Genomic DNA, 27,355 nt, shown 5'->3' on the forward strand with positions numbered 1-27,355 from the left:
TCTCACAACTCTGCTTAGTGGTTAAAATGACGCTTTTCAAATAGGCACATAGAGTAAGTTAAATAAAATACATCACTATATGAGTATATATACTAGGACTTGCAAAACCTTATAGCTGTTGTGCTCCGAACAGGTGTTAGTTTAAAAAACAAAACCAAGATGATTTGCTAAGATAATGAAAAACAGGAAAGAAGAAATGTAAACAGTAGTCATGTAATCTGATTAGAAATCCTTAAATCATGAATATTATGAATGCAAAGAACATACATATCAGAAGTTAAATCTTTTGGCATAAACAAAGTAGCATTGACACTTGATATTCAAGTAGGTCATTTCCCTAAAAATATACCTGACAATCTAGCCATGGCATTTGTCTCTCACCCTCATAGTTCCAGGGATGGAAAATGAGTTATTAAACTCATTGCTTACATATATCTTGCTGGAATAGAACGTTATTCATCGGCTAGACCCTCAGGACAGTCATATTCTAATAAAAGTAGCATGTCTTAATAATGTGATATTAATTTTATTTGACATTAAATAAAATCTCCTTTAACAGAATTTATACCTCTAATAAAGAACATGAGATTATCAAGGAAACAATAATAAAAAGATATAAGCGTGGTATGGGAGATGTAATTCTCTACTCAGGAATAACTCTTACCCAGTACTATACCGTGCAACTTAAATATGAGTAGCACCTGCAAACTTAAATATGAGTAGCACCTGCAAAATAAGTCTCTCAATGATCTAGTATAATTTAAATGGACACATACTGAATCTAAACTATTTGTTCAAATCTCTGACTATGAATTTCATCTGGACTTTATGTCTTTGACAGAACAGAGGTCTCTATAGACAGTCTTACGTATCTTTCAGATTCTTCTGCACTTTTTTGGAATAAGGGTTTACTTCCATTGTCTTTAAGTATCTTATGGGTTACATCTGCACTAAGTTTCCAAAGAATAGAACTCTCCCAAGGACTAAATATGAGATTCATTGTTTTTCCTTACAGTGTAAATTCAATGCAATTATTATAAGGTGGTGGAGTCAATGTGTCATGTTATAAGTCATGTTTTAGGCCCATTAAAATCTGTGGGACAAGTTAATTATACTGAATTTAGGTCCCATTGATTTCAATGGGGGACTAAAGCATGACTAACTTACTTAGAATTGAACACATATTTTGCAGAGTGACAATTCACTGGGAGGCTAGTGCCTCAGACATTCAACCACTTTATTAGGGATTATTTTAAGGTCACAAAGAATATATACTGTATATATTTCAGGTTTTTGCAAGAGGAAAAACTGGAATCTTTTTTTAAAAAGCATATACAATATAATAACTTTTTGCTATGATACTATTTCTATATTTACTGTATTATTCTACTGAACCTATGAGCACTTCAATTGTAGTCACTACTATTCCTCTTAATGTTTTTGACTTTTTCAAAAAATTGATGACCAACTAATATGCTTAATTTGGATTGGATTGTACCCAGTTTAAGGAAACTAACATGAAGTGGCAGAACTGACCTAGTATTTATACATTTGTTACATACCAAAATCGTGTATCCAACTATAAGATCAGAGCATTGATCCAGATGGAGATGTTCCTTACTTAATGCTTGTCTGCTGGATGGGATGAGGCTATTTTGATGAAATCAAATAAAACTTTCCTCATGTTTAAAAAATAAAAATGATACATGCTACATCTTATTATTTCAAGATTAAATTTGTAAGAATCAGATATAAATTTAGAATGAGTGACAGAACACCCAAACTAAATTGGTTATTCCACTTTGATTGACAGTTATCACAGGCCTTCTATACTTCAGAAAGAATATTTAAAAGTGAGAATGTCATGTTTTTCATTAATTCCTTCCTGTTTTTTTAAACATGATAATTAAATCTATTATATGTAAAGGTTTTAACAATATTTTAGGGAGCCAGCAATAAAACAAAGAAACCAAGAAGTCATATTACAGAAATTGCCTAAGTTATTTTATAATGGTACCCAACCTTCCAGCCAACTTAGACAGATGAGGAATCCTAAATGTTGTCTGCATGCAATAAAGCCGCCACGGCTACATTTCTTCTTTAAAACGAAACTTCCTGTTCTTTGATACTAAAGAGACCATGTGTTCAAATATGCACTCCCATGTTCAACTATCTAAAAGCCTCAATTTGTAGCCAGAAGAAAAGCAACACTGGGGACACGTACAAAGGGTGTTTACGCCACTGAAGTCCTTTTGAAGTGGAAAGACACGGCATGAGGAGGCTTGCAACTATGGCATAGCCTTACCAGTTCCAGTGAGGAGCTCATCTTCAATGGACTGAGGAACGTGGGTGGCAAAACTGTAATTTTCTTCTTTTTAAACTATTTTTATCTTCTTTTATTTTTGAAATCCTCATCTAAGTGGCAGTTTCTTGTATTATAGTGACTCCTGCTGGGAGAGTTAAGTTGAAGTAGCTGAAGGTCTCTTACAGATAGATCAACTCCCGGCCAGTATAAAGATGTCCTAAATGCAGGAGATGGAGTTAAACTGTTCTCCTACCTTGGACGCAATGGCTTCTTTCATCCCTAAGAACAAACCCACAGGTTTTACAATTGAGACTGAGAAGCTAGTACAGTACTTGTATAATTTTTGATCTACAGCATCACGACGTGAAGCTGCAACAATTAGATGTAAAGGGTCCATTCATGAGGAATAACATCACTTTGACCCTTTGTGTTAGCTCCTACTGCTAATCTTTCCATACGCGTGAACTTACTTTCAATTTGAGGAAGATGAAAAAGTCTTTTGCAAAACCCAACACTGTTTTCTGATCTATGTACCTGAATGTAGAAACGTAGTCTTACCTCGTTTTTTTCCACTACAAGCCAAGCTACTTGTAATCCTTCCAAGCCTTTAAAGGGGACTTCCCTTGTTAGCATCTCCCAGAGAACCTGGAATGGAAAGAAAAAGAAAAAGGATTTTTTATTACTGTATTTTTTATTTTAAATATGTTATTAAACCTTGATGCACTGTGATCTGTATCCAATTACTAGGCAATCATAGCCCATTAGCAGAAACCTGGATATATGTTTGTGCTTAAGAGAGTTATGCCAAGTCAACATTGAATATTTCTTATTTTTAATAATGAACCCTTATTTAACAAATACTGAGAGAGAACCAGGGACTAGATTTTGTGAGTATCTTCTTGTACCTCCAATGTTTGATGGTTGAGATAGTCAAAGAAATAAGATTTCTTGTTTTCAACTAGAAATACTAGAAAATGTTTCTGGAATGTACTCTGACTTGTACTTTAAACTAGAGACCTTGGGTTTGTTTTTTCTGGAGGTAAGTTTAACATTTAAAAAATACTTACTATAGCAAACAGATTTGTAAGCAACAAAATAACTTCCATCTTCCAAATATTTCAGAATACCAACTTTATAGAAATATTTTATAAATTATATTTCATACTTAGCCAAATAACAGCCATATAAATTTACTTTACAGTACAGTGTGGTATGACCTCAGCTAATTTTATTTGGTTGATATTTCACCATTATAACAAAAGATAACACAACTGGTTATCTCAAAGAGAGCAATAATCTCTTTTTTCCAGGCAAGTAGTCATATTTACAAAAGTAATTGCCTCTCTTGACTACACAAGGTAGACATATTTCTGTTGATCTGTGTTGGAAAATGTATTATTTAGCTAAAGTAAATATTTATATTTTTATTTGATATTTATATTGATTTCCTATTGATATTTTTAACAAAATAATGACCTGGCTACGAATTCCAGAGATCAATATTCTCCACTAAGCATTTAAAATTCCTAACTTGTGGTTTAGTTGGGTCAATTACCTTTTTAAAAAGATAATTAATAACGTATTGCCAGATATTGTTGTCCATTTATATGATGGGGGGAACCCTTGATGTTGAGGCAGGTTTTCCATCACAGGAGGTACCACAGCATCTTAGGAGTTAAATAGACCTCATTAAGTCATAAAACTTCACACAACAATTCTTTAAAACAGGATACAGTAGTCCCTGTCTCCATTGTTATGTCCTCAACATAATATTTTTAAGTAATAAACTTTTATAAACTTTTATAAAGTTTATTACTTAAAAACATTATGCTGAGAACATAACAATGGAGACAGGAACTACTGTATCATACTTTAAAGAATTGTTGTGTAAAGTAAAAGGAAACAGAAAAATTCTTCTGTATTGTGATTATCTGGCCAGGCCGAGAAAGGACATTTCTCTTCATCAGTTTAATCCATTTTCTTCTGTCACACACATACAAAAATGTCCAGATTGACCAAGTGAGTTTACGTGTAACTATTATTTATCTCTTAGGTTTAGAGATATATCCCACCTTGATTTTATACAGGTAACTCACAGCTACCTATTTTGCTGTTATGGGATGGAGAGAGCAGTTTTATGGTTATACAAATAATAATATGGGAATGTAATTGTAGTAGGACCATTATATCATTTCTGAAAGGGACAGCTATGATAGATCAAATAATGAAAACTATAGGTATCAAGTTATAAACTTGCTTCAACTTCAGCCACAGTAAAAAGTCATTTTTAAAAATCTCTATATGGTTCACAAGAATATGTTTCTCAGAATTTTTATTCAGCACAGCTGGAATGTCCCAAACCTTACTGTCACTCTCAATCACAGCTGCTAACTATAATTCATTAAGAAATATAGAAATTTTGTACAACTAAACAATAAACAACAAACCTAACACTTGGGTTTAAAAGAAGTGCGCCCCAAGATGTTTTCATCCCAAGAGACATATGTACATTATTACTCAGTGTCATGATACATTTTCATTTGCTTTTATTTCCAAACTTGAAGCCTGCTATGTTAAACATATGCTGTATACATTATATTTATTTATTAAATGTATTGGTCGCCCAACTCCAATGTATTCTGGAAGATATATATGTTGGTGGAAATTTTACTGGGCTTACATTTGAACTGTATAATTCTCAGATCAGGTAAAAGATCATGTTACCTTCCTCCTCCTATAAAGTTCCATGTCTAGGACATGTCTAAAACAGTAAATTAGATGGTATTAAACATTATTTGGGGAGGCAAACAGATATTTATAATTAGATAGATTATAAATCTTAAATCTGAATTCAGTTTTGGGTCATTTTCATATAACAAAAGATTCTGACTAAAAGCATGTTTACTTTTTAAAACTTGATTTATTTCGGGAGACTGTGGCTTACTTCAACATAAAGGGATATGGAACTTGAGACATTCTATTCCAGCTTCATGAAATAATTTGTAAAGGCCGGAAAATTATAAATGGGTACAACAATCACCTTTCCTCATGTTCTTATGACTTCTTCATAAAAGACAAGTTCAACTTGACCAAGAAAGCCTGGACTTTTAGGTGGACATCATATTGCAGTGTAAAAATGCTTCATTGTACATTGTAAGAAATGTAATAGTTTAATGAATACAATCTATTTTGGCAGAAAAAAATAATAAATAAAAGAAATGCTACGGATTCTGCCAACAGAACAGTATTTCTCAACATCTTCGTGGCTTACATTTGAAAAAGATTCTGCTCTTTGTTATCACAATTTCAGCTGTGTTTCAAATGATGAAAAACAGATGTCTGTGCAGCACAAAAGCCATTTGTTAGCGCTCTAGATTGTATTACTTGACCATTCAAAACTTTTATTTATGGATGAGATTGTTTTAAATCAAAAAGTGCCACATTTTTCATGGATTCATTATCTCTGGAACACATTGTTAGTCTGCTTGATTAGAAGTTGAAAGCCTACAGGATAAAAGAAATCTTGATAGAAATCAACAGTGAGGAGAATCAATACTAATGCACTTAAGTTTACTTGAACAGATTTCTAGGGTAGAATTTAAAATGTGCAGAAGTAAAAACACACGCCTGACAGGGCTTTCTCCTCCTAAATTCCCTCTGAATCTACCCTCCCCTTCTAAAAATTGTGCTTTAGAATAAACAGATTTTGAGATCGCACAAAGGACTGGGAATTCGCTCTTTTTTGTCCCATTGAGAGTAACAAGGGAATGATTTAATTAGATTATTATTTATCTATAAACATTTAACTCTGAGCCAAACTGCAATTATTTCCAAATTTCATTCTCTCCCTAAATGTTTCAAACTCTTTTCACTATTTAAGATGCAGAACACCAAGCTGGGGGAAAAAAGATATTATAGGCTTTGAAATTGTGTGTATGTGCCTGAAACATACAACTGTTACTCAACTCCTTTATTTTAATCCTGGTGTGTCCAACCTGAGGCATATGTGTCATTGGACAGCTAGTAATGCCACCCAAAAGAATTTAAACATTTAACATTATTTATACATAGAAATACATTAACTATACTATAAATTTTACATATGGACCAAGACAATTCCTCTTCACTCAATGCAGTCCAGGCAAGTCTAAAGGTTGGACATGCCTGCATTAACCAGTGATCACCATTTTATCCATAAGCCAATTTCTGAACTACTTTCTTTTACTGAAGTTAACTTTTCCCCCAAAAAATTGCAAGCTGCAATTCTAGATATGCTTGTCTGGCAGTGAACCCATTAAACGTCCTTTAGTTTTCTTCTGAATAGATTTACAGGTTTGACTGACTATAAGTAGGCAACAATTAGTTCTCCTTGAAATCAGAAAAACTCAAGTTCTTCTTAACTGCTTTTAACACTGATTTTTAATTAATTGATTAACTAGTTAATATAAATTTCATGAGCAATTGTAAAAATGTTTTTAAAGAAACAAGGTACCACAAATTAGAGAATGATGAAATCCAAAAAAATTATGTGTGGGTGGGTGATACATAAAACCCAATGAGTACCTCAGAAATAGAACTTGGCTTTGGTGCTTTCATATGTGTATGGACCATGAACATGAATTATATCCAGTTGTTTAAAGACCGATTTATATAAGCTATTCAGAAGCGTGGACAGAAATATGTTTACTCACCACACCATATGAATATGTATCACATGTTTCTGATACTGGGAGACTCTGTATTACTTCTGGAGCCATCCAAGGAAAAGTGCCAACCAGAGACATGTGTGTTGTATGGGAATGAAATCTTGAAGCCCCAAAATCACAAATCTGGGAGAGAAAATAGTGTTTAAAAAAAGAAAAAAGAAACACAGCATGCCCAATTCAGCATAACAAATATTTTTTTATAAAAAGATTGAAATATTCCTACCTTCAATACTCCATCACCAGCTATAACAACTGAAATTTTTTTTAAAAAAGAGAAAAGTATATTAATACTATGAAGAAACCATAGGCATTTCTTTAGAAAAAAAACCTCCATATATTATAGGTTTATAGATACAGGCAGGACCAATTAAATTCTCTGGCTGACATGAATCAAAAACCAGATGGCTTTGTTATTGACTTGATTCTCTCCATGCAGAATCATGGCAGATAAATCACCAATAATGTCAAGTTAATGAGTTGCAGCAATGGAGCTGAAAAATGTATTATTAACAATTACTGAGAAATAATTAATAATTAAAGTCACGATTTATAATTCAGTCACATATATCTTTAAAATATGCAATAAAGAATATCAGAGACAATTGTAAAATTTCCCAATCTTTTGAAACGAAACAAAAGGAAAAAAAAATACTAAAGGAAGTTCCCTTATCAGTGAGAATGGAGGCATATAAATGTAATAAATAAATCAATATGAAAATAAAGGGGTTTAGAAACAACTGAAATTTATGTAATAGTTATTTTTAGCACATTTAGCCAGTATAAAGATAATATAATATATGACATACAGTATACGGTATATGGTGTGTGTGTGTGTGTGTGTGTGTGTGTGTATTCGTGCCAGATGGCATGAAGCCGAAAGCACCAGCCTGAGGATGGCGAGTGGGACCTCGCCGAAACGTCACCAAGATACTCTTAATCTTACACGGGAAAAGACCTGAACACACCTTGACCTACATACCTGTACCCATGAAAATCTATGAATAGGTATTCAGCTTTGTTTGGGTATTTTCCCACGTCATTATAGTTGTGCTTTTAAAGTTGTAGCAATGTTTCGGCAGAATCTCATCTGCCATCATCAGGCTTCTGTATTGTGTTCGTCAGAAGCCTAATGATGGCAGATGAGATTCTGCCAAAACGCTGCTACAACTTTAAAAGCACAACTATAATGACGTGGGAAAATACTCCGAACAAAGCTGAATACATACATTATAAGTACCAGAAAACTAAAACAAATAAAAAACAAATATATATATATATATATATATTATATATACACACACACACATATATATATATATATATATATGAGATATTATTTCCTGATTTCCCAATAGAAGTATATTTGGTATATAGTAGGAATGTCAAACTCATGTCATCATGGCAGTGTCACGTGATGTATCGGGAGTTTCCCCCCTTGCCTAAACCAGATGTGGGCGTGGCCAGCGCATAACACATCCGGCCTCTGGGCCAGGAGTTTGACAGGCCTGGTGCATATTAACAAAAATATGATTTCTTCAGGCAATAATTTTGAATTTCATTAAATACTGCTTTAAAACATTTTAAATGTTTCCAGAAAGTGAAACTAAAATGTGCCAATGGCTAAGGAACTCTTTTTTTCCTACTTAGATTAAGCAGACAGGTCAAACATGACCCTGAAAAGAGAAGAAACATTGCAAATTGTATTCTAGATTCTGCCTATCACCACCACATCAAACAGATACTGAAATTCTTTCACTACTTAAGCTATTTTTTTATTTTGTACACTTCTAAATTTAGGCCGATTTCTTTCATTATTATCCATTTTATATGCCATTTAAAAAGTAAAACTACTAGAAAATATTTCAGAATTCTTTTTAATTTTTCTAATAGGGAAGGGGAAAAGAAGAAAGACATAATTTTTATCTGAGCTTTCTCTAATCGCAAGGTTATAAGAGGAATAGCTGAACTCAATCAGAAATAATCAAGCAATTGGAATATCATCCTGCATGCAAAATCTCAAATGAGTAGGAGTTTTTAATTTAAAAAAAAATGAGAATACTGAAATGAAAATATCAGATTTAACTCTCAATCAGCAATATTCAACGCATACTAATTTGATACAGCGGCTACTGTAACCCCCTGTACCGTGGCCTTGATACTGTAGGCAGGACATGTTCTTTAAAATCCAGTGCAGCACTTTTATATTACTATATTACACCTATCAAAATGACTTGTGCACTGAATTCTGCTCTTTTCGGTACCAACTCTAAAACGTTATGTTTGCAGGAAAAATAAACAAAGTTGTAAATTTATGCTGAGTTACCATTCCGTGACTTCAGATCTCTATGGATTACTTTGACTGGAGCCTCCATATGCAAATAATGCATTCCTAAAAGTAGGAAAACGAAAAAATAAAGAGTTTATAAAATTATTTTGCTACATTGGGACCAGCAAACATTAGTTGACATCTGTGGGTATAAGCATATCCTGTGCTTTTTATTGAGTATTGAAAAGTACTCAGCACTTTTTGTCAATGGCCAGGCTGCTGAAGTGCTCAAGTGTGGTTCTCACTGCATATATCACCAGGTTGACTTCCCACTGTGTGCTGCAGTTTCTGTATCTGAATCAGGAGTGGGATTCTACCAGTTCGCACCTATTCGCTAGAACTGGTTGTTAACATTCTAAGCAGTACGGAGAACCGGTTGTTAGAAAAAATTACTGGCCTACTCCTGTAAGGAAGGCAGGAAGGAAACGTTCTGGTGTTGCTTACAGAAACTGCCTCTCCGTTAACCCTTATTACATTCTTGGCAGGACTAGACTTCCTGTCTCTGGAACTTCTCTGGAGTTTTTTCCCCCTCCTTTGCTGGTACTTTGCTTGTATGGAGTGACCATTCAAAGTTACAATGGCACTGAAAAAAGTAACTTATGACCATTTTTCACACGATTGTTGCAGCATCCCCACAGTCATGAGAGGCCAGGCGAGGAGATGCGTGCCTCAATGTGAGTGATATTGAGTTGGCCACACTCAGCCAATATCATGACCACCAAGCCACGCCCACCACCTAAGCCAGGCCCACAGAATCGGTTGTTAAAAATTTTGAATCCCACCCCTGATCTGAATGTACATTATTAGAAATGTTAAACTTCCTAGGCATATCATTGTGTGTGTGTTTATGTGTGAGTAAGAGAGACAGAAAGAGAAAGAGAGAGACAGAGACACAGACAGAGAGAGACAGAGAGAATGGAGTTTTCAATGAGCTGGTAGCCAGCATACATCCTCATACGATTACTATTGTACCTAAACTATGAGATGGATGGCAAATAAATTTGATGAACACATAGATAAATACATACATATTCCTCTATGCTGAGAACAATCTGCCTTTGAGAAATATTCACCTGACCTCTAGAATGAGCACCCCAAGAGATATGATTGTCTCCCTCTCTGATGGCATTCTGGAGGACCTTAAGGACCTGGCCAGTCTCCCAGGTTTTAACTAGGGCAATTGGACCCACTTGTAAGGTGTATGCATGTTCCTGTTGGCTACAATTACCATCTTGTTCATCTTTTAAAATTGGGATTATATATTGTTATTTGGCTGTATGCTGTTTACCACCCATAGCTGAACTGAGTTGGGCAGTGTCCAAGTCAAGTAAATCACCATCCTCATTACCATCATCATCTACACACCACAAAGTATAACTAACTTATAATGCAAACTCAATACAAACTATAAAAATGTGAACACTGGAAAAGTATTTCTTTTTTCTGTCTGCATGAAAAAAAACAAACCCACATGGGTTTTAAACACATAGGCAAAACTTGACATAGGAAAAATTGATTTTTTTTAAATTGGGAGAAAGATTGCTAAAGTTATGTATCTGGAATTAAGATCTAATAACTAATCTGACTCTAAGTATAAATACTTTAACTGAATTGTTATTTGTATTTCATACGTTTTGACTAGAAGTATGATCAAGCTTCTTGATATACAAGATATATACCTTGTTCATCAGTATAAGTATTTCTTGTGTCTGTAGTGGGATTAAAACATTCACTTGCCTTCTACATATGAGGCATTTTTTAAGATACATATACATAACTGAAATACTCCAGTAACACCGAAAACTTCTAAAAATTGAATCCTTTGGACTCATAAGTCCAAGTGTTGTTTTAAGTTTCCACAAACTCATAAAAAGCATTTACTTGAAATGCATTCTCACCAGTATGGATGCAAATTATTTTTATTAGAATTCCCAATCTCAATATTTCCTTTTTTGCACGCACAACATTTCTACCCTAGACTTTCTTAAGCAAGTCTGTGTGCATACTCATACACACCTAGAAAGCATTACAGTGAGGAAGCCTGTTGTTAAGAGATCATTGAACCCAAGAATGCCACGACTAGAGAAAATCATACAGGGACATACATACAGATATGGATTTAAAAAGCAGCTTCAGGGAAATAGTAGCTAGAGAAACGTGTCTGCAGGGGGGGAATTTTCTTTGCATGACATCATCCACATCTAAATACTAAGCAACTTCTTTGAAATCAGTATCAAAATGTCAGGAAATCCTTTTCCACTTGGATATGAATTGTATGGTCAATTCTTACACCAAAACAAAGTAGAAAATCTGCATACATTTCATATACTTTCTATCTGCATAATTTTGACACTGACTTTTAAAACAACAGAGATATGAAAACTCATGTTTATTTATTTATTCTCTAAATAAGGCAATCACTATTAAACAGAATAATCTTATATATACAATTATAGGTATGTTATTAGTTCGTGAAATAGACACACACTGGAATGTTTGATCTGTTCTAAACAGAAATAACAATGTTTCTCCTACTTTAGTTGCCCCCTGCTCCTACTGCCTCTTATTCTCACAAAATAAACTAATACAGATGCCAAGTATTCCCAAATTCTCTCTAAACTTACATTCTTGAAGAAAGCTTATGGTATCTAGGAGATTCTCAGTCATCCAGGTCATGGTTGTCCTAAAGGTGGTTTCTTTCAAAAAGCAACTGGACTTTCTTGTCTTGCTTGAAAACATTTCACTTCTCACCCAAGAAGCTTCTTCATGTTCACTGAACTGAAATGAAACATCTTCAAGCAAGACAAGAAATTCCAGTTGCCTTTTGAAAGAAAGCACCTTTGGAAAGCTATTTAGTAAGTCAAATATATTTTGAAAGATTTCATAGGATGGATAATTAAGTAACTATCTTTAGGCACTATGAGTAATTCAGATTAATGATTAAGAATAGATATTAACTCAATAGGAAATGGAACTAGCGCGGAGCTCTAATCTTTTATGAATTATTGCCCTTGCTCTGTCAGTGAATTTCACTTACCTTTAGCTATGTCCATTGCCCAGGTCATTATATGATCCATATCCATTTCTTCACTTCTGTTGCTATTAATATAGTCATACAACGACCCAGCAGAAGCATATTCTGTTACAAAAGAGCAAAAATACACTTAAATTGGCACATAAATGGATGCACAATGATTAGCCATCTTTGATTTTAAAAATTAGCAAATTTGATATTACCTACAATATCAAGTTGCAATAACAATTAGTCTGAACAATGTATCATCCAAATACATTAACTTTAAGAAAGTACAATATAATTGATGAATGAAAGTTTGTGAGGATTGTTTTGGGTTTTTGAGTAAATATTAACTTTTTGTGTGTCACTTTCATCTGTCATCTTGTAGAAAGGATTTGTCACTGACAACTTCTGGATTGTTGTTGTTTTCTTTCCAGGCTAACCTAAGAGAAAATGACAGGCTCAAAGTCATCCGGCTGGCTTCAGTGTCTAAAGGAAGTCTAGAAACCTGGATCTATCCACTTCTAGCCCAGCATCTTAACTATTACACCATTCTGGTTCTCGAATATTAGGCAAATTATTTTAATACAGAGATAATAAATATGAGAATAAAACATACAAAAATAAGATTTTTTTATTCTGATGGGATTGATATAAAGAATTTTAAGATAATATATTTAAATAAACACATAAATGAAATAACATTTAAATATATATTAAATAAACACATTGATACAAATACCTCATTAAACAGCAAATGAACTAGCCAGCAAAAATTAAGAGGCTGTATAATCTCTTCCTAACATTATGAAATGGATATAAAGATGACTACACATATTTCTCATGGGTTACAAAATGCAAATAATCAGTCTTAACATTCTGGGTCAGATTGTGTGTACCATGAAAATAATTCCAATCCCATTAAATGTAAAGAAATTCATAAATAAATTTGATGAAACTAATCTAAATCATAATTATGCAGCCTATGCATGTTATTAAAAGACAGGTGGCATCAGGGATGGGATCCAAACGGTATAACTCCCAGTTCTGCTGTTCTGTGTTGCACACGCACGAGACGCACGAGTCGCACGAGTGCAATTTACGACCTGCTGAGCTGCCCGGACAGCTAAGCAGCACTGCGTGCAAGTGCACAGCAGTTGGAAAAGCCCTTGTTTCCTGCTTTTTCAACCGCAGCTGTGTTGCGCAAAGCAGCTGCGGTTGAAAACGCAGGAAATAAAGGTCAGGTAAGAGCCCTGGCAGGCAGGCGGGCCAAAACAGCAGCAAACACAGATCCGGTTCTATGGATGCTCTCTATTTGCTGTTCTTCAGAGCAACCGGTTCTACAGAAGTGGACAGAACCAGTAGAATCCCACCCCTGGGTGGCATGTATCATACACAGAGACACTATTCTTGATAACTTTGGGAAAAACAATCAGAGATTACCTCATCCTCATCATCCTCATTTGCACGCATGTACAGTTTGGACTAGTGGGTAAGGCACCAGGATAGAAAAGGGGAGACTGAGTTCAAGCCCTGCCTTTGGCATGAAAGCCAGCTGAGTGAACAAAATGATATTAGCAAAAATATCTTATATTAACCTATACATTATTTATTATTCTATAATCTACTATTTATTGATTGCTTATTATATCCTATGACTATCATTAAGTGTCGTACCTTATGATTCTCGACTCTTGACGAATGTATCTTTTCTTTTATGTATACTGAGAGTATTTACACCAAGACAAATTCCTTGTGTGTTCAATCACACTTGGTCAATAAAGAATTCTATTCCATTCTATTCTACAACTAAAATGGATTGAAATGAACAAACACAAGACAAAAACTTTCCAGTGTGACAAAAGGATGGCGTGAAGCAAATCCCTGAACATTAACCTATATTAACTACAGTTAAGTTCATTTCATTTTATGAAAGTGTACTTTCATTTACACTTTTATCCAAAACTCAACCATTTGGCCTGCGGGGGAGGGGGCAGGAATCCTTAGTTAAAAGAAATTTGCATCTGCTTTAAATTTACTGACCTTAGCAAATCCTTCAGGTTATCAAATAAGTGGGAGGCCTTGGAAATATTATGTTTCTTCAAGATAGACAGGCAGCCTTTAAGTCAATGTTGGCTCTAAGTGTAACTGCCTTAGCAAAATTTTCAAAGTGGTTTACCATAATCTTTTCCCCAGGTCTGAGAGAGGCAAGGTCCCCACAAGCTTAATTCATGCCAAAGGCAGGACTAGAACTCCCACTCTCCTGGTTTCTAGCATGGTGCCTTAGCTACTACACTGAAATGGTTCTTACGCTAAATACAGAAATTCTATCCAGGCAAACATTTAGAATACAACAATAAGCACATTTAAATATGTGAAATATATTCATATTAATGTCTCAACACAGAGAGATACATGATCTGAAACAGAATCTTATATAGAATATACTGTATATGTTGCGTTGTTGTGGCCAAGCAATACCAATCACTGGTACTTTCTAATCAGAGAAGTCTAGCAGAATCAAGAATGGGAGGATGCATGACAGAAGAAGAAAAAGAAGACTTAAATATTTTTGCTTCCTACCAACATTGCTATTTAATCAAAAACAGAGTTTCTAACTGCTTCATCAAGGCTAAAGTATATGGAGGTTGGAAGAGCTCAGGTTTTTTAGTGGTTCCCACAATGGGAAAGGTGATAGATCCTGCCAGGCTCAAGTCAATTTGTAAGTCTAGTCAGTTGACAGAAGAAGTGAGACTGAAGTATGTTTTCAGTTCATGAGAATAGCTCACTTGGCCATATCTTTAATAGGCAGGGGTGGGATTCAAATTTTCTAACAAGGTGAGATGGTCCTTATTCTTTGCTCGATTTGATTTCCGGGTGACCTATGTTCCAAGTGGAGGGAATCATTGTGCTGACGCCCTATCTCGGAAGCCCGAGTATACCCGAAGGGAGGATAAAATCTTGCCCTGGACAGTGATTCCGTTGGAGTGGTTTGAGACCACCGAGGAACCTGTGGACCTTCGAGTGAGGATTCAGGAGGCGCAGCGGCAGGACCCATTTGTGACAGCTCAACATCGAAAATTGGATGAGAATTGGATGAGACAAGAGACTCCTTGGGCGTATATTGGGGACCTGTTGTGGTTCCGTGATCGCATTTATGTGCCTGGAGGTCTTCTTTATGGCCTTATCCTACGTCAATGTCATGATAGTCCGGCGGCAGGACCCTTTGGGGTGTTCAAAACACTGTACCTCATCTCTAGGACATTTTGGTGGCCAAGACTTAAACATGATGTATTGGGATATGTGGCATCCTGTGGGATCTGTCGCCAAGCCAAGTATGCTCCTGGTGCACCCCCTGGTCTATTGCAGCCCTTGCCCATGCCAGAACGACCATGGGGGGCAGTTTCATTGGATTTCATCATTGAGTTACCACCATCGAATGGTGCCACAACCATTTTGGTGGTGGTGGATATGTTGACTAAAATGGCCCACTTTATTCCATGAGCGGGTCTTCCATTAGCCAAGATAACGGCTCAACTGTTTTATCTCCCATGTTTTCTGGTTGCATGGGTTACCAGACCACATGGTATCAGATTGTGGGGTACAATTTACGGCACGCTTCTGGCAGACCCTATTCGCGAAACTGCAGATTTAGGCATGTCGTCTGCTCATCACCCCGAAACTGGTGGGGGGACAGAGAGAGTGAATGCTATTTTGGAGCGGTACCTCCGCTGTTTCAGCAATATTCAACAAGACAATTGGGTGGAGGTGCTGCCAGTGGCAGAGTTCGCTTATAACAATGCTCAACATGCATCCACCCATGTGTCCCCTTTCTTTGCTAACTATGGGTTTCATCCATAGTTTCCCTTTAGCCCCGTCTGATTCCCCAGTTCCGGCAGTGGATACGTTTTTGTAGGAGTTAAAAGCCGTGCACCACATGGTCCGCGATCAACTAGAGAAAGCCAAGGAAGACTATAAACGGTTTGCAGACCGACATCGTCACGATGTTCGACCTTTAGCGGTCGGCGATCGGGTTTGGCTCTCTACTCGATATTTACCAGTGACGCGACCATTGAAAAGCTTGATCACCATTACTTGGGACCTTTTCTGGTCGAGGCGGTGATCAATCCTGTGGCTTATCATCTCTCCCTGTCACAGACCATGCATATCCATCCTGTTTTTCATCATTCTCTGTTAGTCCCTGTCTCGCCCAACAGTCCGCATAGACCGACTACATCACAGCCAGCCCCAGTAGCCCCTCTGGGAGAGGAGGAATACGAAGTGGATAGCATCCGAGATTCACGCCAGTTGCGGAGCCTATTTCGGTATTTGGTGGCATGGAAAGGTTATGGACCAGAGGACTTCACCTGGGTCGATGCCACTGATGTTCATGCTCCTTGTTTAGTCTAGGACTTTCCCACTCAGTTCCCTCAATGTCCTTGTCCGCCTGGTCCGGGGGAGGGGGCCCTGCAGAGGGGAATAGTGTCGTGCCCCTGGTGGAGTCTGACTCTGAGGAAGAGGAGGAACAGCCAACAGGGAGTGGGAGTGTGGCTCCAGAGGTGGTGGAGGACGCTGGGGAAGGGCAGAGGCCGGCTGAGCAGTCAGAGGAGGATCCAGGCCCATCCCCTATTCATCCTAGGTCACACATGGAGAAGAGGATCAGGGAAAAGCTAGGTCTACTCAAGAGGAGATTACCATGATCCTCCTCTGGCTTGCAGGTGGGAGCTATGTATATAAGTTTGCAACTGCGCAGTTAGAATTGCTGAAGTCAATTAGTGTTCACCTTGAAAGAGGCTTATCTTTGCTGGTGTTCTTCCCATGGACTTTTCTCGGTTATTTTCCTGGAGTTTATAGTTAGTTCTCTTGGCTTGCTTCAGAACTCTCATCAATGTGGTTTATTTTGGTTTTCTGTTTGCCTCATTATTTACTTTTGTGACTTTAAACTGTTCCTAATAAAACAGTGAAGTTAAGTTGAAGGCTTTACCGGACTTTAATATATGTTTTGGTTTTCGGTTATTTTGAGAGACTACGGGTCATCACACCTGGCCTCTTAGAACTGTGGGGATGCTGCAACAATCGTAAGTGTGAAAAATGGTCATAAGTTACTTTTTTCAGTGCCATTGTAACTTTGAATGGTCACTCCATACAAGCAAAGTACCAGCAAAGGAGGGAGGAAAAACTCCAGAGAAGTTCCAGAGACAGGAAGTCTAGTCCTGCCAAGAATGTAATAAGGGTTAACAGAGAGGTAGTTTCTGTAAGCAACACCAGAATGTTTCCTTCCTGACTTCATTACAGGATTAGGCCAGTAATTTCTTCTAACAACCAGTTCTCCAAACTGCTTAGAATATTAACAACCGGTTCTAGAAATAGGTGCGAACTGGTAGAATCCCACCCCTGCTAATAGGCCTAGATTTTTGTAACATTGGCTCAAGATTTTTACCCTCCCTGAAAAAGAGTCGGGATTATATCCATCTTGGCTCTGTAAGTATGCCTCATAGCCAATTGAAAACTGTTTTTCTGTTTGTAAAATATAATGGCAAAATTACTATTTCTTATATCACTCTTATTTTGTCCCATCTTGACAGAAGACTACATAGGCACAATCTACATATTGTTAGCTGTCCATTTGCAAAAATGCCTGTACCGTTTAACCAAAGCAAATATCATTCCTGCAATGTGCCAGTTTTGGTTTCATAGAAAACACTACAGGCATTACAATTGAAAAATATTTGCAGGAGTAAAGGAATACTTTTTTCCAAATTATATTAACATAGCACTCAACTTGAAAAGAAAGGAAGGTTATTAAAAAACAACAACACAAGTATGCAGCCAAGTACTGAAAAAATCCAGAGCTTCAAAAACATTACCCACTTATCACAAAAGCAGGAGGATCTGTAGTTTACCTGTAACTATGCCATAGTTTGGGGGTTCAATAACGGCACCATAAAACTGAATGATATTTCTGTGGCTCAACACGCTGAGTATTTCTGCCTGTTCAAAATGCAACAAAAACACCAGATGTGAATACAAAATGACATAATTCTATAATTAACACAAAACCTCTGAATCATTATCTGTATCAATAGTTGTGCTCAAGGTAGCTAGCAAGAACAGAAATTCAGAAATCACCATTAAACCTACAGATTATACAGACTAACATTTGTCTAATTAAAGCAATTAAAGCATCTTTAAAAACAAATATACAAAAAAAGAACTGATGGCTTAGAAACAAATGTTAAGACAGGGAAACAAATAACATCTAACAATTCATCAAAACTCACCTTGACAGACAAACCGGTTTAGAGCTTCCTTATCAAAACCCTGCTAAAATAAACATGTTTATATTCGCTGATACAATGATAATTATTATTATTTAGAAAGTACACAACATTCCTTGGCACTTTGAAAAAGCAGCCACTAAAAAGTTGTTTCCAGTAGTGGTAGGATCACTGCTGAAAGAGCCATTCATGAAGATCTAAAAGTTTGGAAAGATGAATAGAATAGAATAGAATAGAATAGAATAGAATAGAATAGAATAGAATAGAATTCTTTATTGGCCAAGTGTGACTGGACACACAAGGAATTTGTCTTGGTGCAAATGCTCTCAGTGTACATAAAAGAAAAGATACCTTCATCAAGAGTCAAGAATTATAAGGTACAACACTTAATAATAGTCATCGGGTACAATAAGCAGTCAAATCATACTAGGAAACAGTCAATATAAATCATAAGGATTTATATGGGAGAATGAGATTTTTTTTTTATATAGCCTAGTTTGAAATCCTATACAAGTTTAAAGAAACACACTACATTAACTTGTTTAAAATGGAGGACATGTGCTATCTGAAGCTTTTCCTGTGGCATCCTGGATTATCTGAAGTTTCTGAACATACTTCCAAGACTGGCCAAGTGTAAGATATTAATCAAAAGTTGGAATGGAGACCTGGGTAATAAATGTCCTGAACGAGATTCACATCTATCTTTAACCAGAGAAACCTGGGTTCCTCCTAAGGCATCACCATATATAGTAAAGATAAAGGTTTCCCCCGTCCAGCTGTGTCTGACTCTAGGGTATGATGCTCATCTTGTTTCTTGGCCAAGGGAGCCAGCATTGTTCAAAGACATTTTACGTTGTCATGTGGCCAGCATGACAATACGCCAAAGGCGCACGGAATGCTGTTATCTTCCCACCAAAGTGATATCTATTAATCTAGTTGCATTTGCATTCTTTTGAACTGCTAAGTGGGCAGAACTGGGGCAGGAATGGAGTTCACCCTGTCATAAGATGCTCAGGTCTCAAACCCAGACTGTCAGCTTTATAGCTGACAAGCTCAGCATATGAGCAGCAATCTAATAACAGCAGAAGGGGATTCCCATATAAGCCACAAATTTCCGAGAGGAATGCTAGGATATAAATCTAAAAAATAATTAGGTAATAAATAATGAAGACATGTAGATATATGATTAGGTACGATATATTCAAATGTGCTCCTGGCTACCAAAAAAATGTTGACAAGACAGCCAGTTGAAGAAAGTGGAGGCTTGCTTACAAAACAGCTTTTATGCTGACATGTTCAGGCAAAGAAATCAGACAGATAAATGCAATGATAAACACAATGCTTCTAGCTTGGGTAACACTTTTTTTTAGTGATCACAACCACTGAAAATGAAGGTACAGCACACTACAAGTTCACCAATCTGTACTATTTGCTCAAGATAAGATAAAAGGTAGAAACCTCTGCTTGTTAGAGATTGTCTTCAATCTTTCAAAGGTATCTGTGATAAGAGTCACCTTTGAGAAAGAACAGCAATGTCACAAATCAGTGGCTTTTTAATTTAGTAGTTCTAGAACAACTGCACCCAAAATTTAGAAATTGTTAACAAAGGTATAGGCTCCATTTTATCAATTAAACATCAGAGATGAGGTTGGCCCCAACCCTGTTGGTCTTCTGGAATGCCCTCAAAACTTGATTTTGTCATCAAGGCCTGGAGATCCCATGGAAGTGTAGAGCCCATTAAATGACTGGTATAATTTTGATTGCATTCTTCTGTCTTTTGTAATTATGGTTGAAGAAACAAAGAATGGATTCCTCATTCATCCCAGAACAGTTAAACAGAAAGCCTGGAATCGTAGCCAAATAAGAAAATAAGGCTTATCACAGTTTTAGGTTTCTAAGATATTCTCTGTTTTTCTTCCAATGGATGTCCTCACATGTCTTTTTAAAAAGGAAAAACAACAACAACCAGAAAGTTCATTCACAGAACAGTTAGTATCTCTACACTTGACCTATTTCCCATGAATATAATGACAGATAACTCTCTCACCCTTATGTTAATCATAAACATAATTTCCATCACTGGTTACAATCAAACAAGGATAGGCTATTTTACATAACTACTTTGCTACCTCATGTTTTGCTATCTCTTTCTGGTTCTCTAAGACAGTGGCCCCCAACCTTTTTTGTGCCACGGCCCGGTACCGGCATCACAAAATGATCCGCGGCCCGGTACCGGCATCAGCATGCATGACAAGGCAAGGCGAGGTGAGTGACCGGCCAGCCAGCCATCCCCCGCTTCTCCCCGCCACCTTCAACTCCTCTTTTGTACCTTTGTCGATGGGCTTCGGGACGGCTTCAGGACAGTCGCTCAGCTCGCCTTGCCTTGGGTGCTGAAAGAATCCTCGCGCCTTAGTTTCATTCAAAGCCGCCCCCCCCCTTCGATAAAACTAAGGCGCGAGGATTCCTTCAGGACCCAAATGCCGCTTTCCAACCGGAAAAGCTCACTCGGAAGCACTTTCTCATCGAAACAAGATGGCGGCGCCCAGCAAACCGGCAGCCCGGTAGAAAATGTTCCATGGACCAGTACCGGTCCGGGGCCCGGTGGTTGGGGACCCCTGCTCTAAGACAAAGAAATATTTATCTTTGTTGCTCATTATCATTGTCAATAAAGCTGGAGGAATCCATTGTAGATGGAATGGCTTTAATGTGAAGTAAAGCCTGAGAACAGGAGGGAAAAAGGAAGAGTGATATGCTTAGGGAGAGTTTTACAGGAAATGGCTAATCCTAGAATGATTTGGAGAAAACTTTGTTTGTTAAATTGTTAGAAATATTTAGCTAAGAGTCCAAAGGTCACTGTGCCTGTCGCAAGTAAACTAATTTTCGAGTAGGCTCCAAAAAAGAAAACTGAATGAGTCAGGAGCCGAGTATATTGGAATGTCAAGTTTTTATTTATGTATTCATTTTTAAGAAATTGATTCATTGATAAAAACATTCGTTACTACTTCAAAATCTTACCTTGATGCAAATCCCTTTTTCTATCAAACACAGCAGGTTATGAATGACACAAGTTCCCTCCAAAGGCAAAAGAACAGTTTGTTCTAATCCCATTTCAAGAACATTCAAAGAAAATATTTAATTTAAATCCCAAATCCATAGCTGAATAAAAATTTCACTGGGACTAATCACCAAACAAAAGCTTAACTGGTTGGCCCCAATAAATATATGACCAGTTATGGATTTTTCTTATTTCTCATTTTTAATGTTTGCTTATCTATTTGTCACAACACATTTTCTTCAGGCTGAGATTAATTCTCAAGATCATATCTAGAAAATAAATTCCATTTGCTATCAGATCAACTAATTCACACCATATTTAAGAAATCAGCTAAATTTCCCAGCATGAGATATTATTTCATGAGACAAAATTACAGGGTTAGATGTGTTTAACTACTGTAGCATTCTGCATTGCAGAACATCACTAAATGATTACTAATATTTATCACTATTTCATAAGAGTCCATTAGTGTTATCATGGCAAGAATATTTACCATGTCTTATTATAGGAATAATAAAAGCCACATTAATCAAGTGCTCCATTACCAAAGTAATAACCCAACCTCCCACAAGAGGAGCTGTGTAAGAACATAACTCAGACAAGCACAAATACATTGTACCAACCCAGAACATTAAAAAAAGGAAACAGACTGCCTACACAACAGCTGCCAACAAAATGGATACCCTCTCAACTTTATCAAAAAGTGCCTGACCGTTCAATGCACTACAGCACAGCCAACACAAACTATAAAAACGATAGTGCTGTCATGCATCAGAAACATCGCAAAAATAACCAACAGACTGTTGCAACCACATGATATTACTATGCCATGCAAACCAACTAAAAATCTCCAAAATATCCTAAGAAGGAAAAACAGTAGCTATCTACAACATACAGTGTAAGGATGGTAACAGCTACTATGTAGGACCATCAAGCAGAACACTAGCAAGAGTACATCCATGAACACAGTAGGAAGGCACAATGAAAACACCTCAATCTCACAGCACATGGACAGACTTAACCATAGTTTAAACTGGGCAACTGTGAGCATCCTAGACCAAGCTAAATCCAAAAACACTAGAGTATTCATGGCAATCTGGCATTCAGACACATTAGCCACCAATAGACATGTAGAGATAAACCACACTTATATACCATTCGAAAGAGACAATAAAAAAATTAAGAAGGAAACAAAAAAAACAGAACACATCCTCTTCAGTAGCCTATCCCCAGAGAAGCAGGGATTAATAGCAAACAAACAACCAAGGAGAAAACAATATTCTAATCAAAAAACTACCAAGGAGACACATAATCAAGTTGACAATCAATCAATCAGAAAACAATAGCCTTCAAGGATTAGCAAGGAGAAAACCACACTTCACTAACACTAGCAGGGCAAGCTATTGTATACAGTATGAACAGGTCGCAAACCCCACACCCATCAGCACCAAAGAACTTACCTAATCGGGTAATGAACCATCGGCAAACAACCAAGCTCAGAGAGCACCAAGGGCTCCTCAGTATTATAGGAAGAGCAATATTGTTTAGAAACGACTGCCGGCAGATTAAAGAAAAATCACCCAAGTGTTCTACGGTATTTTAAAGTTCTACTAAAGTAGAATCCCAGGAAAGTTGTCACACAACAGCTGTTCTCCTGCAATGTTTTACAAAAAGCACTTCTTCCTTTAGTTTTAATTGCATAATACAGATCAACTAGACACACGCTAACAAAGGAACATGTAATTTCCATACAGTAATTGTTAGTTTATGTCCAACATCCTAGCACCCAGTCATCCACCACCACCCTTTTGTATCTAAAAAGATGTTTCCTTCAAGACATGCTTCAGGGTGACTTAATGGACAAATCCCTGTTGTTTTCTGACAACAGTTAATGAAAGGGCTTGCTCATTCCTTCTTCCATGATGTTTTCATATTCCCAGACTAACTACAGCCCTAGTATTTTCAGATGGTCTCCTACTCAAGTATCAAGCAGGCCCATCCCATGTTAGTTCAGAGGTGTCAACCAGATTAGCTATCTGATGAAGCAAAGTGGTTTTGCAAAATGATTTTGCAGACATGACCACAGAACTTCTTTAGCAGTAATTTGAAAGTAATTTGACAATGTTTAAGGATTTTTGTTTTTTGTTTTAAATCCCAATCTAATCTACAACCATGGAATCTATTACTTGTTCTTTAAAAAAACACACAGACCACTAATACCATCTGGGGGGAGGGGGGTTTAATATACAGATTTTCTCTGTATTGTATATAGCCAAGATACACAGTGGGATCTTGCATCGGTATGAAATGTATTTATTTATTTATTTTTATTTTTTTTATTTATCAATTGCTTACAAGATAATAGGTATAAGTAAAAACATAGTTATGAATACATGGATACATATAAGAAAAATAAAAAATATATAAAAGAAACAATAGGACAGGGACGGTAGGCACATTGGTGAGCTTATACATGCCCCCTACAGACCTCTTAGGAAAAGGGTCAATAGTAGACAGTCTAAAGTTTTTGGGGTTTGGGGAAGAAACCACAGAGTCAGGTAGAGTATTCCAGACATTGACTACTCTGTTGCTGAAGTCGTATTTCCTACAATCAAGTTTGGTGCAATTAACCTTGAGTTTGTATCTATTGTTTGCTCTAGTGTTGTTATGGTTGAAGCTGAAGTATTCACTGACAGGTAGGACATTGCAATGTATGATATATATACTATACTTAGATCAGACCGAAGGCAGCGTAGTTCTAGCTTTTCTAGGTCTAGAATTTCGAGTCTGGTGGCATAAGGTATTCTGCAATGAGTAGAGAAGTGGAGAACTCTTCTTGTGAAAAATTTCTGGACTTACTCAACTGTGTTAATATCAGATAAGTAATGTGGGTTCCAGACTGATGAGCTGTATTCGAGTATTGGTCTAGCAAATGTTTTGTATACTCTAGTTATTTGTGTAATATTACCAGAGAAGAAGCTACGTAAGATTAGGTTAACAACACTTAATGCCTTTTTGGCTATGTAGTTACAGTGGCCTCTAGCACTTAGGTTATTTGAGATGAGTACTCCAAGATCCTTGACAGAGTTTGGATCATCAACAAGGTCTTGACTATTCAGCCTGTATTTTATTTTCTGATGGTTTTTTTGCCAATATGTAAGACAGAGCATTTATTTGTTGAGATTTGAAGTTGCCATTTGATTGACCATTCTGATACATACATAGTCAAGGTCTTTTTGAAGGGTAGCAGTATTGTCTGTGGTGTTGAATAGCTTTACATCATCAGTGAAGAGAACGCAGTTGCTCTTGATATGATCACAGAGGTCATTTATGTAGAGTATGAAGAGAGTTGGTCCTAGAACACTGCCTTGGGGGACACCACTGTTGACAGGTACAGAATTTGATAGGACACTCCCAATTTTGATCATTTGTTATCTGTTTGACAGGAATGCTTCTATCCAGTTATGCAGGTGTCCAGAGATACCGTAAGATTTTAGTTTTAGGAGTAGTTTGTTGTGTACCACTGAATCGAAGGCTTTATAGAAGTCTATGTAGATTGCAATTATTGCTTTGCCCTGATCAAGTTGTGTAATCCATATGTTTTTGTAGTGTAAGAGTTGCAGATCACATGATAGTTTTTTCCTAAAACCAAATTGTTTATTAGACAATTACTCAGAAGGATTACAAAAAGGGAATTGATATGTTGAAAATGGGCGTTGGTCTTACCTGACACGCCATTTCTAGTCGAGCTGCGAGGATCATCCAGAGAGTGGGAGGTGCTCCAGTCTGCGTCTGTGTAGGCTGAGCTTAATTACTGAGGAACGCTCCGCCCTCTGTCACGTGGTCCCTTGTAGCGTTCCCCAGTTTATGCGAAGTCGAGAGAGGAGGAAAGTCGTCTAACCCTCATCTGACTAGACTTAAGGTATCATTGGCTGAAACAAGGTTCCCCAGACGGAAAAAAAAAGGGTGGGGCTGGATGATCCTCGCAGCTCGACTAGAAATGGCGTGTCAGGTAAGACCAACGCCCATTCTCCTCGAGCTGCTCGGATCATCCAGAGAGTGGGACATACCGAAGCTTGGCTGTCCTACGGGAGGGAATCCGTCTGGGGTGGAAGCTCCCCTGGGTCCTCGATGACCCACTGGAGGACTCGTCTACCAAACGAGGCCTCCGCTGACGCAAAGATGTCAATCTTATAGTGCCTAATGAAAGGGGAGGGGGAAGCCCAGGTGGCGGCCCGACAAATGTCTGAGATTGGAGCCTGGGTAGCCCAGGCCGCAGAGGTGGCCGCACTTCTGGTGGAATGTGCAGTGACCCTGCTGGGAACTGGCAAGGCCTGAGACGAATAAGCCTTGGCGATGGTGGCTCTGATCCATCGCCCGATGGTGGAAGGGGACACCTTGTGGCCTAAGGACTTGGGCTGGAAGGAGAGAAATAAGGACTCGGACCTTCTAAAGGGTTGCGTGCGGTTAATGTATACGCGGAGGGCCCGCCTCACATCTAGGGTGTGCCATCGTTTCTCCCTTTCCTGCGAAGGATTGGGACAAAAGTTCGGGAGTGTAAGCTCCTGAGCCCTGTGGAAGGCTGAATTGACCTTGGGCAAGAAGGTCGGGTCGGGGCGTAGGACCACCCGATCGGAATGGAAGATACAAAGGTCCTTTCTCACCGAAAGGGCAGCGATCTCTGAAATTCGGCGAGCTGAGGTAATTGCCACCAGGAACACTACCTTAAAGGTCAAAGTTTGGAGAGAGGATTCTCTAATAGGCTCGAAGGGAGGTTTGGTTAGGGCCACCAGGACCTTAAGGTCCCAAGTGGGGTACCGGTGCACGACAGGGGGATGGAGGTTAATAGCTCCCCTGAGGAAGGCCCTGATACGGGGATGGTGAGAGAGGGGACCCAGATTGTCGCCGGAGACGACGGTCAAGAGGGCCGCTACCTGGCGTCTCAAGGTATTAGGTGAGAGACCCTTTTTGAGCCCATCCTGGAGAAAATTCAAAATCTGGGCCACCGAAGGCAAGAGCGGGTTGACCATGGAGGCATGGCACCACCTGCAGAAGCTGACCCAGGTAGCATTGTATATCCGATTGGTTGAAGGCCGTCTGGCGGCCAGGATCGTGTTAATGACCTGGTCAGATAAATTCTCCTTCCTCAACTTTTCCCGCTCAACCTCCACACGGTTAGTTGGAGCCACTGGGGCTCCGGATGTTGAATGGGCCCCTGAGACAGGGAGATCCTGTCCGGAGGGATTCTCCACGGGGGAGACACTGAAAGGTTGTGGAGGTCCACAAACCACGGCCGCCTGGGCCAATAGGGGGCCACTAAAATCAGATCTGCCTTCTCCTGGATCAGTTTCTGAATGACTCTGGGAAGTAAAGCTAACGGGGGGGAAGGTGTACAGGAGTCCCAGGGGCCACGGACAGCGAAGTGCGTCATGATTCTCGGCCCCGGGGGAAGGGAATCTGGAGAAGAACCGAGGGAGCTGGGTGTTGCGGGGGGATGCAAAGAGATCCACTGACGGGAGACCGAAGATCATGGTCGCCTCCCTGAAAAGGGATGGGTGAATACGCCACTCGGACTGGTCCACTGTGGCCCTGCTTAACCAGTCCGCTCGGGTATTTGAGGCCCCCGAAATGTGTTCTGCTTTGATCGAGAGGAGGTGACGCTCTGCCCA

The 27,355-nt window shown here is 38.1% G+C and overlaps 1 protein-coding gene across 3 annotated transcripts in view; it reads right to left on the reverse strand.

The window, feature by feature from the left end:
• Positions 1-27,355, reverse strand: part of MAP3K20 (mitogen-activated protein kinase kinase kinase 20) — a 119,466-nt gene that overhangs the window by 55,185 nt on the left and 36,926 nt on the right. For all 3 annotated transcript variants that reach the window (XM_026697045.2, XM_087919934.1, XM_087919935.1), the window contains exons 3-8: positions 18,257-18,344; positions 12,375-12,476; positions 9,335-9,400; positions 7,235-7,263; positions 6,997-7,134; positions 2,864-2,950 (exon numbers count right to left, since the gene is read on the reverse strand). In XM_026697045.2, the coding sequence (XP_026552830.1) occupies positions 2,864-2,950; positions 6,997-7,134; positions 7,235-7,263; positions 9,335-9,400; positions 12,375-12,476; positions 18,257-18,344 (510 nt within the window). The remainder of the gene's footprint in view (positions 1-2,863; positions 2,951-6,996; positions 7,135-7,234; positions 7,264-9,334; positions 9,401-12,374; positions 12,477-18,256; positions 18,345-27,355) is intronic.

The sequence above is a fragment of the Pseudonaja textilis genome, chromosome 1 (assembly GCF_049901715.1).
Source record: "Pseudonaja textilis isolate UNSWEBS1 chromosome 1, rPseTex1.2, whole genome shotgun sequence".
In the NCBI taxonomy this organism is placed as follows: Eukaryota; Metazoa; Chordata; class Lepidosauria; order Squamata; family Elapidae; genus Pseudonaja; species Pseudonaja textilis.